Here is a 19,024-nt window from a genome sequence, read left to right on the forward strand (position 1 = left end):
AAACACAAGTGCACACACAGACCCAGTAACTAGCCTTGACTAGATTAGTGTTGAGCAGCTTGTGTTTATTACAGAGAGAGAGAGCAGTGATAGGATGATGGTGGTTCAGTGTACCTGTGCTGTGACCTCTGTTCTTTACCAGAATCCCTGTTCACATTTGCACGCAAACTGGCCCACAGACAGACACATTTATTTACCGATCTGTATGTTTTTAAACATTCCTTAAATATTCTGTACATTGAATATATACATATATATCTACCTGAAAAAGTATATATATATATATATATATATATATATATATATATATATATATATATATATATACACAAACATACATATAGGCTATTGAAGGACCCTGTATGCGAAATTGTATGTTTTAAGTCCAGGTTTTTTTGTCCCAATAACCTGAGCTGTAAATGCCACTGCCAAATGACTAACCCTGCATTCAAATATGTGTAGTTTTCTGTTACAAAGCATGTAAAAAGTCATATGTCAAATGAGTAAGAGTAAGAATACTCAGCATGCAATGTATACATAATATTCAATTATTAATTAAATGAGAACTTTTTTAAAGTATATATTTTACAAAATTCATTAAAAAAAAACATTATCCATAATTATCCACTGACAAGTCTGTCCAACTGACACAAGTACCACTACTGTTAACAGGCAGAGATTATTGGATGGTGCCAATAACTCAAAATGACCAAATATGACATTATGCATATCAAATCACTTTTACAAGCATGTGGAATATATAGTTATAAAGGGTAAAAACTCTTTTTGAAGGTGAAGAAGACTCACGCGAGGAAGACAGAGGTAGCGACGAGTGTGGCCATGTAAAATCCTCGTAAGCAGTCGCCGTTCTTCTTCTGTCTCTGATGCATCTCACCCCCACAGTTCTCACAGCATCGACACATGCAGAAACATAGACCCACTATCGGCATGAACAGCACAAACAACACTCCCAGTACCGTCAGGACTATGAAGCCAAGCTCATAGTAGATAGTCTGGAGAGGAGAGGAGAGCATTTAATCATAATCAGTCTTAATATTTGCTGAGCAAAGCCCCCAAATAAAGATAACAAAGCTTGAATTGCTGCAATAATAGACAAATGTTTTATTATGTCATTTATATATGTGTCAGGTACAAATTATTTGTTAATTAATTAATATAAATTTTTTATCACATTATTTATTTCTTTACAAATATCAGTAACGTTTACTTCAAACATCTGCATTTAAACAGTTAAATTGTAGTTAAAATGGAAAGAGTGGCAGACAGTGCATGTGAGCGTGTAATGGACATGGACAAGTCACTAGAATTTTCAATTTTTTAAACAGTACCTGTAATAGTAATACAACATTCTCTGGCTGCATTGTTGTAGAGTTGAAGAGACATCAGTGGGCATGGCGAAGACAAAGAGAAAGAAATCTTACTTTATTGTATTGTATTTTATACAGTATGGCCATTATATAAGCACATAAATCCTTAGCGAAAACACACACACCTTCTTGTAATCATCCCCTTTGAGTCCTCCCATGTTCTGCTGGACCATCGTAACAATGAGATCTGTAACAACAAATTTAGCAGAAGAAAATAAAATGTTATGGTTACTATAAACTGGAAATTCGAGAAACCTTCAAAAAATATAATTTTCATGGAGAGGGATTTTTTCAAAATACAAGAAAGTTCTACTGCCCTGTGCATCTTACTTCCACAGGTGTAACATTTGTGAGAAAGCAAGTAAGATTTAGTAAAATGTTTGCTGTTGAAAGTTTAACTCTAAGAAACAAATAGTTATTTATTCTTTATTTGATCTGTTGGTCATGCATCGTTATGCCAAAGCAACAGATTAGATTAATGTTAATTACAGACCTGCGTAAAGCACTGCAGGTGTCTGTTAAATGCTGTGATAACAGTGCAGTGGCAATGGCATGAGTCTTGCTGTCAGTGCTAATGCTACATTAGCTTCTGTTTCAAACCATCTGCTCAACCTACATTTCTTTGTGTGTGTGTGTGTGTGTGTGGTCATGTCATCATGGTAAACCCTACGTTATGCAGACAAAATGTCCCCACACAGATGGCAATATCCGAAATCCGGTCTCCATGAGGAAAACAGCTTATAATAAATACTAAGTGATGTTTTTTGAAAATGTAAAAAGAGAAAGTTTTCTTGTGATGGGTAGGCTTAGGGTTAGGGAATAGAATATACATATCCAATGTGTGTGTATTTATGCTCATGTATTACAGAAGGTTATAATAATTTGTTATTCATTCATTTACTGTATGTAGCACTTTTCTCTGTACTCAAAGCACTTTACATACGAAAGGGAGAATCTCCTCAACCACCACCAATGTGCAGCATCCACTTGGATGATGCGACGGCAAACATAACTGTGCCACAACACCCACCACACAGCAGCTTTGGGGTGGAGAGGAGACAGAGTGATGAAGCCAATCAATATACAGTGCCCTCCACTAATATTGGCACCCTTGGTAAATATGAGCAAAGGTGGCTGTGAAAATAAATCTGCATTGTTTATCCTTTTGATCTTTCATTAAAAAATTCTAACTGTTCATTGAAGTTAAACAATTGAAAATGAGGGAAAAGGCTCATTATGAAATAAATGTTTTTTTCTAGTTCACTTTGGCCACAGTTATTGGCACTCAATTATTGTAATGTTCTTTTCCAAAGATAACAGCTCTGAGTCTTCTTCTATAATGCCTGATGAGTTTGGAGAACAGCTGACAAGAGATCAGAGATCATTCCTTCATACAGAATCGCTCCAGATCCTTCAGATTCCCAGCTGTCAGTGCTTCTTCTCTTCAGTTCACTCCACTCATTTTCTTTAGGGTTCAGGTCATGGGACTGGGACGGCCATGGCAGAAGCTTCATTTTGTACTCAGTGATGCATTTTTGTGTTGGTTTTGATGTTTGTTTTGGATCATTGTCCTGATGGAAGATCCAACCACGGCCCATTATTGGATTTCTAGCAGAAGCGGTCAGGTTTTGATTTTTTTATCTGTTGGTATTTGATAGAATCCATGATACCATGAATCTGAACAAGATGTCCAGGACCTCCAGCAGAAAAATAGGCCCACAACATTAAAGATCCAGCAGTATATTTAACTGTGGGCATGGGGTACTTTTTATCCCTGTGTGCACCAAACCCATCTGGTGGGTTTGCTGCCAAAAAGCTCTTTTTTTAGTTTCATCTGACCATAGAAGCTCATCCCGTTTGAAGTTCCAGTCTTGTCTGACAACTGAATATGCTGGAGATTGTTTCTGGATGAGAGCAGAGGATTTTTTTTTAAACCCTCCCAAACAACTTGTGGGGATGTAGGTGCTTTTTGTTTTTGGGGGCAGCCCTAGTTTTGTTTTTTTACTTTCTGACCCCAAACTCAACTAATCTCTGCAATTCTCCAGCTGTGATCCTTGGAGAGTCTTTGTCCACTCAAACTTTCCTCCTCACCATGCATTAGGACGATTTAGACATACGTCCTCTTCCAGGCTGATTTGTAACATCTTTAGTTGACTGGAACTTCTTAATTATTGCCCTGATGGTGGAAATGGTTATTTTCAATGCATTAGCTATTTTCTTACAGCCACTTTCTATTTTTTGAAGCTCAACAATCTTTTGCTGCACATCAGAAATATATTCTTTGGTTACATTGTGATGAATGATTAAGGAATTTGGCCTTGTTTTTCCTCATGTTTATTCTCCTGTGGAACAGGAAGTCATGGCTGAACAATTTCATGTTCATGATCACCCGGGTGTGCTAAAAAATGTAAATATGAATGGGAATATACTTCAGAGATATTTTACTCATAAGAATTTCTAGGGGTGCCAATAATTGTGGCCAACATGTATTGGAGAAAAACATTTATTTCATAATGTGAGTTTTCGCACACTTTCAATTGTTTTACTTCAATGAAAGGTAAAAGAAAAAATTGTGAAATTTTTGAATGAAAGATCAAAAAGATAAACCATGCACATTTACTTTCACAGCCACCTTTGCTCATATTTACTAAGGGTGCCAATATATGTGGAGGGCGCTGTATATATGGGGATGATTAGGAGGCCATGATGATGGACAGAAGCCAATGGGCAAATTTGGCCAGAATGACCACAGAGAGTCTGGACCTCGGTTTAACATCTCATCCAAAGGCCAGTGCTTTTTTGACAGTATAGTTACCCCATCACTATATTGGGGCATTAGGGCCCACACAGACTACAGGGTGAGCACACCCTACTGGCCTAACACCTCTTCCAGCTGCAACCGAATTTTCCCAGGACTCCCATGCAGGTTATACACCACATGATTGCCATTATAAGTCATCTATACACACACACACACACACACACACAAACTTTGGTATTTTAAGTAGACCATAGTGAAAACACTTAAAGTCACCACAAATTCAAAATTGAGAATTCAAATTTCTTATGGGATATTGCAGTATTTATTATGAATGATTCATCCGTGCACATCATTATTTATCATTATCCAATGATCTATGGTACTAATAAAAAGCTATTAATTTAGATCAATACATTAGCCTAATATATATAACAGATTTACCTACAGTAAATATCCTACAGCACAGCCTCATCTATCATGTTTTACCTGATCTGAACTAACCATAGTCTTTACCTCACCTCCTTCAGGTGAGGGTGTTACTGATAGCAATAGTGGAATTTCTGGATTGTTTCATTACAGTTTTTTACAGACGCTAGGACACATTTTTCAATACTTAGGTCACTTTTGCAAAACTCTTCACACAGTGAGCACAACAGAAGTCTATGTGGGCTAAACTGAGGATCATTTATCATTGCTTTGGCACAAAATGCATTCATTGACTACATCTCTCAAATTTCATGAATTCTTTTCTCACTCAGACACAACAACTGCCAAAACTCTGTGTACGTACAGGCCAATTTGCACACGCTTACATACTGTTTTCAAAACTGTTAAACTTGTGTTCAAAACAGTAACATAATACAAAACTGAATAAGACAGCAATTTGCTGCATTCCTACAGTAATATTTTAATGAAATATATTTTAAATCTTAAAATTAAATGCTATAAAAACAATTGAATTGTATCTGTATCAGTGGATGGTGTGTATACAAATTCTTGTATTTTGGAATTATAAAAAATTATAAAAATAAATAAACGACATAAAATATTGACGAATTCTGCATCACGTCTGATTCATTCCAGTAACATATATTGCAGTGAATTATAAACAGAGATGTGTCCTTGTTTTACACAAGAAAACATTGTATAATGCTACATGTTGTTAGTGTTTTTTAGGTCATTGTTTTGTGGGTGACAGAGTGTGTTTGTCGGCTGTCAACCTTTGCTAGTGTTCTGAAAGAATGAGTTGATTTGAGACCTGAATACAGTGTTTTGGTAGATTTAGTGCATTTTGAATGTGAAATGAACTGCTTTGCCAAGCTGAAAGTTGGTTAGGAGAACTGTGTGAAGAGTTTTGCAAAAGTGACCTAAGTATTGAGAAATGTGTCCTAGCGTCTGTAAAAAACTGTAAGACATTATTGTTACAGATCCCTTGTTTCCCTGGACTCCATTTCCCAGAATCCTCCTGTTCTCCTCACCTGCACACACTTCCCTCGTCAGTTCCTCATCATCACGGATCACCTGCACCTGGACTCTATTGTTAGCACTCCTATATATTGCACTCACTCCCTTCACTCCTTGTCCGTTCTCTGTTTATGTTACCGTATGTTGGATGTACTCTGCCTTTGTGTTCATTAAAGTATTGTTTGATTGTGGAAATCCGTATCAGCCTCATCTCTACACCAGCATCCGTAACAGAAGAACGGACCAAAACTTGGGATTTCCACAGAAAAAAAAAATGGAGACTTTCCCCAGCTCCCTGGATCCAGCTCCTCCATCGCCTCTCACCCTAACAGCCAGCGAACGCATTATCGGGCTCCTGCAGGTAGGACGTTCGCTGGAGAGGTATGTGGAGGAGTTCGTTGAGCTTGCTTGCTTGTCTAACTGGCCCGACGCTCAGTTGATCTCCCTGTTTTTGGATGGATTGGATGACGACACTATCCGTTTTGATGAACCTGTTTTTTGTTTCTCCTTAAGCGATACTATCAATTTAATTTTGTGGTTGAATGGCTCCAAATTCTTGGTAGAAGAGGTTCAGGATCAGTGTTGTCGTCCGGTCCATCCAGAAACACGGTTGGCCGGGCCAGTTAGTCAACCTCCGGCTTCCTCCGCACACCTTTCCAGCGAACTCCCTGCCTGCCCCACACGGGACCCACAATCCTCAACTGGGTCCCGTAAGCGGAGGAGGAGGAAGCAAGCCGCTTCAGTGTCTCCAGAGCCCGTTCCAGTATCTCCAGAGCCCGTTCCAGTATCTCCAGAGCCCGTTCCAGTATCTCCAGAGCCCGCTCCAGTATCTCCAGAGCCCGCTCCAGTATCTCCAGAGCCCGCTCCAGTATCTCCAGAGCCAGCTCCAGTATCTCCAGAGCCAGCTCCAGTCCCCACAGAGCCAGCTCCAGTGCCTGTGGGGATTTTAATTGTATTTGAGGGGATGAAATGGCCCTCAACCCCAGTCTCCTCCGAGCCAAGTTCTCCAGTCTCCTCCGAGCCAAGTTCTCCAGTCTCCTCCGAGCCAAGTTCTCCAGTCTCCTCCGAGCCAAGTTCTCCAGTCTCCTCCGAGCCAAGTTCTCCAGTCTCCTCCGAGCCAAGCAGCGCCAGTCTCCGCCGAGCAAGCAGCGCCAGTCTCCGCCGAGCAAGCAGCGCCAGTCTCCGCCGCCGAGCAAGCAGCGCCAGTCTCCGCCGCCGAGCAAGCAGCGCCAGTCTCCGCCGCCGAGCAAGCAGCGCCAGTCTCCGCCGCCGAGCAAGCAGCGCCAGTCTCCGCCGCCGAGCAAGCAGCGCCAGTCTCCGCCGCCGAGCAAGCAGCGCCAGTCTCCGCCGCCGAGCAAGCAGCGCCAGTCTCCGCCGCCGAGCAAGCAGCGCCAGTCTCCGCCGCCGAGCAAGCAGCGCCAGTCTCCGCCGCCGAGCAAGCAGCGCCAGTCTCCGCCGCCGAGCAAGCAGCGCCAGTCTCCGCCGCCGAGCAAGCAGCGCCAGTCTCCGCCGCCGAGCAAGCAGCGCCAGTCTCCGCCGCCGAGCAAGCAGCGCCAGTCTCCGCCGCCGAGCAAGCAGCGCCAGTCTCCGCCGCCGAGCAAGCAGCGCCAGTCTCCGCCGCCGAGCAAGCAGCGCCAGTCTCCGCCGCCGAGCAAGCAGCGCCAGTCTCCGCCGCCGAGCAAGCAGCGCCAGTCTCCGCCGCCGAGCAAGCAGCGCCAGTCTCCGCCGCCGAGCAAGCAGCGCCAGTCTCCGCCGCCGAGCAAGCAGCGCCAGTCTCCGCCGCCGAGCAAGCAGCTCCAGTCTCCGCCGCCGAGCAAAGTTCTCCAGTCTCCGACGCCTACGAGCCCTCAGCTCCGGCCGCCGCCGCCGAGCCAGCCGCTCCAGCCGCCGCCGCCGCCGAACCAACTGCTCCTATGAACTGTGTTTTTGAAACCTACAGCCCTAAGACTGTTTACCCTCCCTGCCTCCCTCTCCCACCTCCATCCATTTGTGTTTGTACTGAACCTCCACCTCAAGCCCCCTCGCCCAGATCTCCACCTCGGACCTCTGGGCGATTACCTACACCCTGGCTCCAACCTCCCTCTGCTCCACCGTTGCCCATCAGTCCTCCAGCCTCACAAGTCTCCATCCTGCCCCCGTTCACACCTTGGTCCCTCGTCAGCCTGCCCTCCCCTCTGGACTGCACTCCTCCGTCTCCGCTCCGTCCCTCCATCCCTCGTTTCCAGTTGGCTTCCTCACTCCCCCTGGTGTTCACTTTGTTGTCTGTCGTCTGTGTTCAACTGCGGCCTTCTGGAGCACCGGCTGCGCTTCGGTCGGCGGAGCCGCTGGTTCCGCCATCTCCCGCCGGTCCTTCAGCGCCGCCTGGGCACTACGGCATGAAGCCTTCGGTCCCTGACCCGCCATGGCGGCCTGCTGCACCTGACCCGCCATGTCTGCCCGCTGCACCTGACCCGCCATGTCTTCCCGCTGCATGTCTGCCCGCTGCACCTGACCCGCCATGGCTGCCCGCTGCACCTGACCCGCCATGGCTGCCCGCTGCACCTGACCCGCCATGGCTGCCCGCTGCACCTGAACCCCCATGGCTGCCCACGGCTCCTGACCCCCCATGGCTGCCCACGGCTCCTGACCCGCCATGGTTTTTGGACCTGCCCTGGAGACCTCCACTCCAGTTTACTCCTCCCCCTGCTCCGGTTTGAGGTCTCCAGGGCACCCGCCCCCCTCCCGGTTGTTACATCTACGGCGCGAGGACGCGCCTACCGGGAGGGGGAGGTACTGTTACAGATCCCTTGTTTCCCTGGACTCCATTTCCCAGAATCCTCCTGTTCTCCTCACCTGCACACACTTCCCTCGTCAGTTCCTCATCATCACGGATCACCTGCACCTGGACTCTATTGTTAGCACTCCTATATATTGCACTCACTCCCTTCACTCCTTGTCCGTTCTCTGTTTATGTTACCGTATGTTGGATGTACTCTGCCTTTGTGTTCATTAAAGTATTGTTTGATTGTGGAAATCCGTATCAGCCTCATCTCTACACCAGCATCCGTAACAATTATATCTTTATCAAACCATTTTACATAAATGAAAAATAAAAAGCCAATAGTCCTAATGAGGTTAATGATTTGATAAACATACTAAATAAATGAAAACATAAAAATGCAGGAAGTTTTCTGGAATAAAGTTAAGGTTCAGAGAGTTTAGCAAACAAAGAATACTAGTAGTATATATGATACTATATATTGTAATACACACTAAAATAATGAGTAATACACAATATTTCCATATTCATCTAATGATTGAATGCAAGTGCTACAGCATTCTTTATGAAACATCTCCTCCCCTAGTGGCGATTCTGCAAAGTACTGCAGATGTTAACTGCACTGAACATAAACAAACACTTAACCCTAAAACACCTTTGCATAAAAGGATAAGCTTCTTTTCAGTTGTACTAAACTTAGCAGGTATTTTTTTCTGGCATGACACCTTACAGAGGTCAACAGAACATGATCCAAAATATAACGCCATTGCCAAGACTGTGCTTTAAAACACTAGCAGAACTGCTTTACTACAGGTCACTGATACCTGCCCAGTCAAAACAATATAACATTTTTTCAAAGCAGAATTCACTCTGCTATTTACTGAACTGACCCAGTAGGTCTTTCCTGATAATAGTTTAAGTTATGCATGTAAACACACTTTGTAAGATTTTAAAGCTACACATAAGCAATATCTGACACACAAGAGCCTGACACACTGACTAGCTTATTGTAGTAAAGATCTGTCCACTTAGAAAGAGAACGTCTGACCATTGACCAACTTTTTTAGGTGACGTTTTTATTGTGTAAGGGTGGGTAAGACTAAACTGAAAGACCCAGCTGTCTCTGTAGATACAATATATTATAGATACAATTATAATATATTACCATTCAAAAGTTTGGGGTCAGTAAGATTTTTTTTGTTTGTTTTTCTGAGGAGGGAATCAATACTTTTATTCAGTTTGGATTCATCAAATTGATCAAAAGTGACTGTACAGATAATAATGTTACAAAGATTTATATTTCAAATATATTCTGCTCTTTAAAACTTTCATTTAATCAAGAAATCAGTATAAAAAAATAATAAGAAGAAGAAATGTTATATTAGCATATTAGAATGATTTTTGAGAGATAATAGGTATAACTCTGTAAACAAAGCAGAATATACAGCATTAGTATATTTAGTACATTACAAAATTAAATGTATTTTTATTATGTGTTTAATTTGTTCTCTGTAGTTCACTGGAGTTATGGGTTATGGTTGCTGAAAATTCAGCTCTGCCATCACAGGAAAAAAATGTTATTAAAATATTAACCATATATATACAAGAGAACAAAGCAGAATCAACAGTTTTAGTATATGTAATACAGTATATTGCAAATGTATTTATTTAAATCTGTTTAATGTTGATCTCTGCTTTTAATTACATTACCTCTTATATTATATTATAGTGTTACCAAGAAAATCAAGAATTTAAATTTTAGGGTGTTCAAGTGTTGGTTGAGAATCTAAGTGCTTATATACTATAGAATTACACATATGTATGTGAGATATGGCAACCCTTTATCTCAAACTGTGCATTTGTGTATAAGAGAGAACGAGAGAACAAGAGAAATCCTGGGTGAACAAGAAAGGGTATCACTGGTTATAATGGCATATGGTTAATCCTCTTACAGTGTTGCTGTTGGGCAGTTAAGTGGTCCCTCTCCCTCTCTAATGCTTTCTTTCCCCTTTTCTCCCTTCTTCTATCAAACCCTATTTCTCTCTTATTTAATCCTCACCCCCTTTTCACACACTCTTACTTCCTACCCTCCTTTCTCACAGATACAAGAAAGCTACTCAAAAACATTGAAGCTAATGAAGCACATATGCAATGTTTATGACTAGAACTGTGACCCACTTTGACAGCAATATAGTATATTATATGACACAACATTGACTAAACCACTGACTAACAGAGAGATTTCAATTCACATACACACACAGACAATGCCAGTATAAGTGGGTCATATCTGGGTGTTGATCTCCCTGTCCTTCAATTACAGTGCAGATTTTTAAATCCAGTGATCAGAGATATTAAGCTTTATCTGGGCTGAGACAAAGGGAGTCCCTGGATTAAACCTCAGACTTAGACTGTTTATATTCACATCCCTCTTTTCTTTCATCTGTCCATTCCTCAGACAGCGTAAATGCGGCTAGATTAAGCTGCATTATGTCTATCAAGCATAAATCCACCACTTCCTTCACAGACAAAATGCTTCAACTGTGTTCAAACCTGTGAGCTGTCACTCATCTGGAAAATGAGTTGCAGACAGACGGAAGGGAGAAATGTAGTGGCGTTTAACCTGAACCATGTGCTCAATGTTACTGCTGTTTAATCCAGTAATCCAGCCTTAATTCTACATCAGAAGTACCTGTCTTTAAGATCAGGAGTTAAAAAACTCCAAAGAATGCTTTAGCAAAAGAGATTGCATTAGGAATAATATCTGTTAGTCAGTGGCTTGTGTTTGATCTATTTCTGTCTGTAAATCCACACCCACGTGTTTACAGGTTAAAAACGGCATCCCGTTTCTTAAAATGTGCTATTTTTAAGTAAGCGGTGGTATAAAATCAGAAATGTTATGAAATGGTTATTTTGGCGTTGTTCTCTTGCAGGCATGTTTTGTCAGGAGAGGCATTTGTATTGCATGTACCTTTGGAGCATATGGCACTCAGATTATCAGCTTACCTGATTGGGCAGGTGACTCATAGAGCAGATCGGCTAATTGGTTAGGCTGCAGGGACTTAACCGCGCAATCCTATTCTACTCAAAAACACACATACACACACGCACAAGCGCTCCTCTATGCTCAACATGCTGACCTCACAAAGAAATCCACCTGCCAACAGCCTGACCTTAAACACATTGTGGTAGGTTTGTCACACTTTTTACCCCAGTAAATATATATATGGGGTTAGGTATTTTTGAAATTTAATTTCTGTGAAGACACATACAATAAAGTCTAATTAAAAATATATATCTATACATAGTTCAGTCATGAAACTCTGATGGTGCAGGCAGAGGATAATTACAGCGTTAACTATTGGCACAAGCTGATTGGTCCATGTCACATGTGCAGTCAATGAGCTTGTTGCTCACACATTTAAAGCATGTTGCCACATGATAATGGGGTAAGTTGTCACATCGAAACCTGCCATTAAACAGTCTTTCACAGGCTTTCAAAAACTAAAAGAATTGCACAAAGCAATTCATTCCAATTATTATTCCTGATATGTACAAAAATATCAACCCCAATAAAAATGTGACTTCTGCCAAATTTTCTGCGTGTCAGCTAACCCAGGTCTCACTATACACTGTAATGTAACAGCTGTGGTACAGTATGTTGCACACTATTCCAGTCTCTGTGCACTCCTCATTAACTCACTGATTAAAACATCACTTTTTGAATTACACCTGGTAATTTGTACATTAATGAACTCTCCAGAGCTATTATAGTAGCCAGACATCCTTTCTCCAGCTTACTACAAACAGTACAAACAAGTGCAAACTTATCCAGTGAATAGTTTCCAAACCAACATAGGTTCTGCAGGTTCAGAAAGCAAAAGGATTATGATGATGATTCATGAGCAGATCACTGAGCACATCCAGGCATAACAATAAACATCATAACACATTATTTCAATTAATGCATTTATGGCAAGCTGTTTTAACATTTATTCCTTAAAACTCACTTCTATTAGTTGTTATGTTAGTAGTGCAGATCATCTAAAAATATGTGTCTGTGTAAATCAGACCATTTCGCCTCACTGTTATTGCATATTAATAGTCATTGTTGATTTTGCAAAATCAAAACATAAGGCTTCAGGTCTCTGCTCTTCCTGCAGATTACTGTAATTATCTTAACTGCGACTGGCTTGACCGAATTTGCCACTAACCATTGCGTGTCAGGTTAAAAATACTGTAGTTAAAGACCCTGTGTTCTGGTCCATTCAGGAAGAACGTGCTACATGTGTGCAGCTCTTTAAAAGTGTTGAGAACTGTTGCCATTCCTGACTAATCCTCATCATTTGCAGTGTAAATGCTGTCTGATGAATAGGACTGCAATGTGCTGCTCAGAATTACACTGTAACCAATCACAAAATGAAAAAAACAACAAAAAAACAACAACAATGATACTGAATTTTGACTTAAATAGTAATGTCATACATGACCCCTACCATTAATTAGATACATACTAGTACTTATTCCAATAGCAATCAACATCTATTCAATTAGTCATGTTACAGGTAACAAATGGGATAGATACTAGTGTCTCATATCTACTAATCTACAAATATGCAAATATCAAATTTATATTAGTCATGTATTATTAGTCATTTGGTACCAAGAACAATAGAATATTTATTACTACTACTAATAATTATTAGCAGCAAGAAATGAAGTAGCCTACTAGTGACTATTTGAATGTTCTGCTGGAATAAGTAGGCCTATGCCTACTTGCGTCTAATGAAAAGCAAGTGAAATTTAAAAACATACTAGTCACTATTAGATTACTAGGAAGTACAATTGAATTGGTTACACTATATAACACTATATTTTGCATTGTCCATGTTACACATGTACTTACTGTAGTAACAACGGTAAATTATGCATACTTACAAGCAACTAACCTTAAACCAAACCCCTAACATTAACCCTATAGTAAGTTAACGGTGTTGTTAATTAATATTACTCAGCACTTATTTGTGTAATAACACTGTAACAAGGACTCATTACAATAAAACGTTACCAAAGATATTAGTTTTAAGAAATAGGTGTTAAACGGCTTGCCATACGATATGCCTAAGACTTCCATCTGATACTGACTAAAGCAGGCACTTGCAATATTAATCTATCTAAAAGTCTATAACACACTTCTGTAAGTATATATGGAAGTTTTCCATGTGAATCTGATACACGAGCAAGAATGTGGAGAACTTTTGAGTGTTTCCAAGCCGGTGTGCATCTCACCTTTGGGGAAAGGGTTGGGTTGAACCACGTACAGAAACGCGTGGACCATGTGGAAAAGAACACCGATGGGACCCGGTTCATAATACGCGTGCGTTTCGTACACCACCGACGGCACAAAGCCAAAATCCAATGGCGCTCTGAACATCGAGGTGCGCGAAGACGAGTTATGGTGCTCTTCCCGGGCTTCGCTGCTCGTGAGACCCCAGCACATCACCAGCACGAGCCCTACTTTCCACCACATGTCCATCAGTCCTTTTCGCGGCATGATTTTGATTAATAACAGGATGGAAAGTGAAGGGAAGGACAGATTAAGTGAGAGAAAAGTATATTTGTTTGGAATGCTCTCTAGTCCTCGACATTAAAAATAAAAAAAATTAAAAAATAACCCGGGACACATAAAAAAGAAAAAGAAAATCAATAATGAAAAAAATATTCCAATTTATGCGTTTATTCCCCTTTTCCTTCTGATGGCATCATGGTACACATCCCTGCGGTCTGGAAAGCTCAGGATGAGCTGAGTGTTTGTCTGACTCTGACCTGCGCCTCCCGCTGCGCGCTGCACTTCTGTCTGATGGCCAGAGGAGTCTCTGTGCACGCGCATTGGAGATGGTTTTAGAGGGAAATCATGTCTAGATGAGTCAAGCCAAGTCAAAGTAGTTTTTAACAACTACAATGTCTTCTCTAAAATTGCACAGAGCATATAACCGTCCAACAACATTACTAATATATAACTACTGTCAATAAATTAAACATGTGGCGCAGGGGGTGATTTTTATTTAAAAAAAAAAAAAAACAGATTTGTCTTTGCGGCCAAATATGAAGATTACAAAACCATTCATTCATTCATTCATTCATTCATTCATTCATTCATTCATTCATTCATTCATTCATTCATTCATTCATTCTAATCTATCTATCTGTCTATCTATCTAGCTAGCTAGCTAAGTATCAAATAAATGCATCTTATTTTCTCTAGAACAAATCCAGATACATTTTATCGGATGTTATACATTATATCACATGCATATAATTAATCCCCATTAGGCAGTTGTGGCCTAGAGTCTGGTAACCTGAAGGTTGTGGGTTCAATTCCCTTGAGCAAGGCATGGACGGACTTAACCCTCAATCGCTCCCAAAATGGCTGCCCATTGCTCTGGTTGTGTGTGTCCATGGTTTGCACTGTGTGTGTTCACTACTCCTAATGTGTGTGCAGTCTGTGCACTAACTTAGATGGGTTAGATGCAGAGGACAAATTCTGAGTATATGGGATACTTCAGAGCCGTGAAAAGTTTAACTACCAGTCCTTTTCACATAAATACGTGGTTCTATTCTCTTTAAGTATGGTCAAAAAGTCAAATGAGTTGAAAAGCAGCAACTCCAGACTGCCAAGACACTAGCTGATGGTCCTCTGCCCTGAAATGTCCCACAGCTACATTTGGAACAGCTGAAAAGCCTCTGTGCGGTTGAGTGTGCATGGACATGAATACCAACAAACAGAAAAGAAAGCGAGAGAAGGACAGACAGAGAAAGAGGCCACAATTTGTATTATGTCAGACATCACAACCAAATTTGATGTGCACACACAAACACACATTGCAGAAGAAGAGAAAGAGAGCTTTGATCAGGTGTAAATAGGACAATAAAATAGAACAAAATAATGATTATATTTTTCCTATTTTCGTCCATAAACCCAACTGTTCTATTCTTTTTAAACAATAATAGCTCTTATCAAAAAAAAAAAAAAAAGGGAAGAAAAAAGGAAAGGATTATTTTAATATTTAATAGGCATGTGTATCACCCTGAGACAAGTCTCTCAAAATTCAACTAGACACATTAATTCTTCTTAATTGGGACTGACATATTCTATTCAGTATACAGTGAAGTCCAAAAGTCAAAACCTAATTTAAACCTGGATATAAACAACATTTTATGATTAAAAATAAATAATAAATGTAAAAATGCAGAGTTAGGTTGAGAAAAAAAAACATATTTACACAAATTTAACATACGTATGTTCAAGGGGTAAAACAATGTATTAAAGAGGTGAATATGAATAAATAAATACCTGAAATGTAAAAACTTACATTGCTCAGCGTAAATGAGTACACCCCCTTTGAAAAGTAACATTTTAATATCTCAATGAACACAAATACAATTTCCAAAATGTTGACAAGACTAAGTTTAATATAACATCTGTTTAACTTATAACATGAACGTAAGATTAATAATATAACATAGATTACACATTTTTCAGTTTTACTCAAATTAGGGTGATGCAAAAATGAGTACACCCCACAACAAAAACTACTACATCTACTACTTTGTATGGCCTCCATGATTTTTAATGACAGCACCAAGTCTTCTGAACAAGTTGGCGACATTTTGCAACATCTATCCTTTTCCATTCTTCAAGAATGACTTCTTTTAGAGACTGGATGCTGGATGGAGAGTGATGCTCAACTTGTCTCTTCAGAATTCCCCATAGGTGTTCGACTGGGTTCAGATCAGGAGCCAATGAGGTTCAGATCAGGAGCCAATGAAGCACTTTCACCCTGTTCTTCTTCAGAAATCCAACAGTGGCATTATATGTGAGTTTAGGATCATTGTCATGTTGGAAAAGTGCATGACGACCAAGGGCACGGAGTGATGGTAACATCTTCTCTTTTAGTATATCAGTTTTGCTATAGTATTCTGACTGATAAGTAAAGATTTGCTGATCTCCTTGTAGCCTTCACCTTTCTGGTGTAAAGAAACTATTTTCTTAGGTCTTGTGATATTTTTCTTCCATGTGGTGCCATTGCTGACAGCATGAAATGGGAAGGGGTTTTAACACCCTTTTATACTGTCTGCGGGACATCTGTGTAATGAATAATTAGACTCACCTGTGATTGTTGTTAAATTAGACATTTTAAATTCTTGTTAAATTAGACATTTGTAGTCTAAAATGTAGCTTTGCCTCAGAGACTTTCAGTGGGGTGTACTCATTTTTGCATCACCCTAATTTGAGTAAAACTGAAAATTTTGTTCTCTAAGTTATATTATTAACCTTTCATGTTATAAGTTAAACAGATGTTATATAAAACTTAGTCTAGTCAGCATTTTGGAAATTGTTTTTGTGTTCATTGTTTAAAATGTTACTTTTCAAAGGTAGTGTACTCATTTACGCTGAGCACTGTGTTAAAGACACTGTATGTCAAATATATTCAAGATTATGCACTGTTTTTAGGTCAGAAAGCTAAATTAATAAGTAAGTTTGTGATATCCTCCTGAGACCCCCAAATGTTTTTTTTTTTTTTTAAATTAAGTATTTTTTCATGTCATTATATTGTTTAGAGCAGTGGTTCCCAAACCTGTCCTGGAGGACCCCCAGCCCTGCACATTTTGTATGTTTCCCTCATATATCACACCTGATTCAACTCATGTGCTCATTAGTAGAGACAGCAAGACCTGGAATGGGTGTGTCAGAAATAGGGAGACATGGAAAATGTGCAGGGCTGGGGGTCCTCCAGGACAGGTTTGGGAACCACTGGTTTAAAGCATAAGAAACAAATGAAAAAATAACATTTAAAAAAAATTATATTTTATTCATATGTTATGCTATGTCCTCTGTAGTGGACACCAGGACTAAGTTGTTTAAAAAATAAAATGACATGAAATGACATGTATAGGCAAAAACAATGGGATTTTTTTTAATCACCAATCAATTTTTAGGCTTCAGGATTGTTTTTAACCAAACTTTGTATAAAGATGATTCTCAACTATGTTATGAAACATATAATGGAATTAATTGATATACCATTTTACTTTATGCAGTATGAGGGTAAAATGGCCATACATGGGTTTTCCCATTCAATACAATGTATCTATACACTGTATCTAATTTGCATATTAATGTATTATTGGAGCAACATGCAATGAAAAAAGAAGTGTAATAATGAGAGCAATAATTGGCAACATTTTCATAATAATATCTAATAATTATTAGGAATATTGATATATAATTTCTTTCCCTATTCACTTGTTGTGTCTCCTGAAATGCCTGATAAACATGATTTAAGTCCTGGTGTCCTCTACAGAGGACATGTAATCAATGTTCTGTTTCATAACATAAAGTCATATTTTGATTTGAAACCCCATAACATTTTCCTGAGATGTTGATTTATAATAAACAATTTGAAAATTAATCAGATTTAAATAATCACAAAATATTATCATATTTCCATAAGAGTGCTAATTTTCATTTTTTAGTCGTATTTAAAGACCAAGAAGTTGTTGTTGTAATGGGGAAACCTCTAAAAATCTGGTATCTCTGCAAAGCCCTGCATGTGCTCTTTACAGGACATCCAGACTTAAAACTGTGACATGTATGATGTCAGAGAAAACCACTAAAATATAATATCCACTACAGAGGACAGAAGTCTATTCCTGGGTCCCAGGAGGATATTGAGCATACTAATGTGATGTTCTTTCATTGACTGAAGTGCAAGATGCTCTTTGGTACAGCCTTTGAGAACATGATTACCAGATTTTATTCATTCAAGCAGTGGTTTTGTTATTAATGCAAATGGAGAGCAAACCAAATGTAAAGTAATATAATGAAAAAGTGAGGATTTTTTTTTAAAGACTGAGCTTGGAACTCCACTGTATATCAACCTAGCAACGGAGAGCCTTCTAGAGATTGTGTACAGCCTAAGTATTTGGAGATTTCTAATCCAGTTTTAAATAGACTTGCCTCATAGTGGTATTCATTCATTCCTTCATTCTGTGATCTAATTTTACACACATTCCAAGTCAAAATCTCAATCGGTTTAGTGTTCAGATCTCTATGGTTTTAGCACAGATCAGTTTAGCGTTACATAATCTTTAGGTGACTATTTTTGGCTTGGGGTCAGAGAGGTTGAGTTTAATCCAGTCCTTGACAGCTACATCACCTCTTGCTTTTGCTGCCACTCAGATCTAGTGACTGTTAGGATCATGGCTGCTGCACAAATTTAACTTTTGAATATTCAGTGGACAGTTGTTGGAAAGATATATATTAAATAGATTTGAAAATGCATTAACATAACTGTATTACAAGACATACAGTGAAAAGTTTTCGAGTGAATATTAAGATAGTTGTACAGCTCCAGGTGTCAGTGGGGATGTCCATTTTAATAACTAAAACTTTGATGAGAAAGCAGTCTGTTGGTAAGAGTGACTGAAAACAGTCACTTTATTAAAAATAGGTGCAAAAAATGAGAACTTTATGAGGTAAATGTATCTTGATCCTTCATATATATATATATATATATATATATATATATATATATATATATATATATATATATCTATATATATATTTGTGTGTGTGTGTGTGTGTTTGAG

The 19,024-nt window shown here is 39.5% G+C and overlaps 1 protein-coding gene across 1 annotated transcript in view; it reads right to left on the bottom strand.

The window, feature by feature from the left end:
• prom1b (prominin 1 b) overlaps positions 1 to 13,907 on the bottom strand; it is a 40,322-nt gene extending 26,415 nt beyond the window's left edge. Inside the window, exons 1-4 of the mRNA XM_067403747.1 lie at positions 13,661 to 13,907; positions 1,514 to 1,575; positions 1,350 to 1,376; positions 808 to 1,013 (exon numbers count right to left, since the gene is read on the bottom strand). Coding sequence (XP_067259848.1) covers positions 808 to 1,013; positions 1,350 to 1,376; positions 1,514 to 1,575; positions 13,661 to 13,907 — 542 coding nt within the window. The remainder of the gene's footprint in view (positions 1 to 807; positions 1,014 to 1,349; positions 1,377 to 1,513; positions 1,576 to 13,660) is intronic.
• Between the last annotated feature and the right edge of the window lie 5,117 nt (positions 13,908 to 19,024).

Source organism: Chanodichthys erythropterus, chromosome 12, assembly GCF_024489055.1.
Source record: "Chanodichthys erythropterus isolate Z2021 chromosome 12, ASM2448905v1, whole genome shotgun sequence".
Taxonomy (NCBI): Eukaryota; Metazoa; Chordata; class Actinopteri; order Cypriniformes; family Xenocyprididae; genus Chanodichthys; species Chanodichthys erythropterus.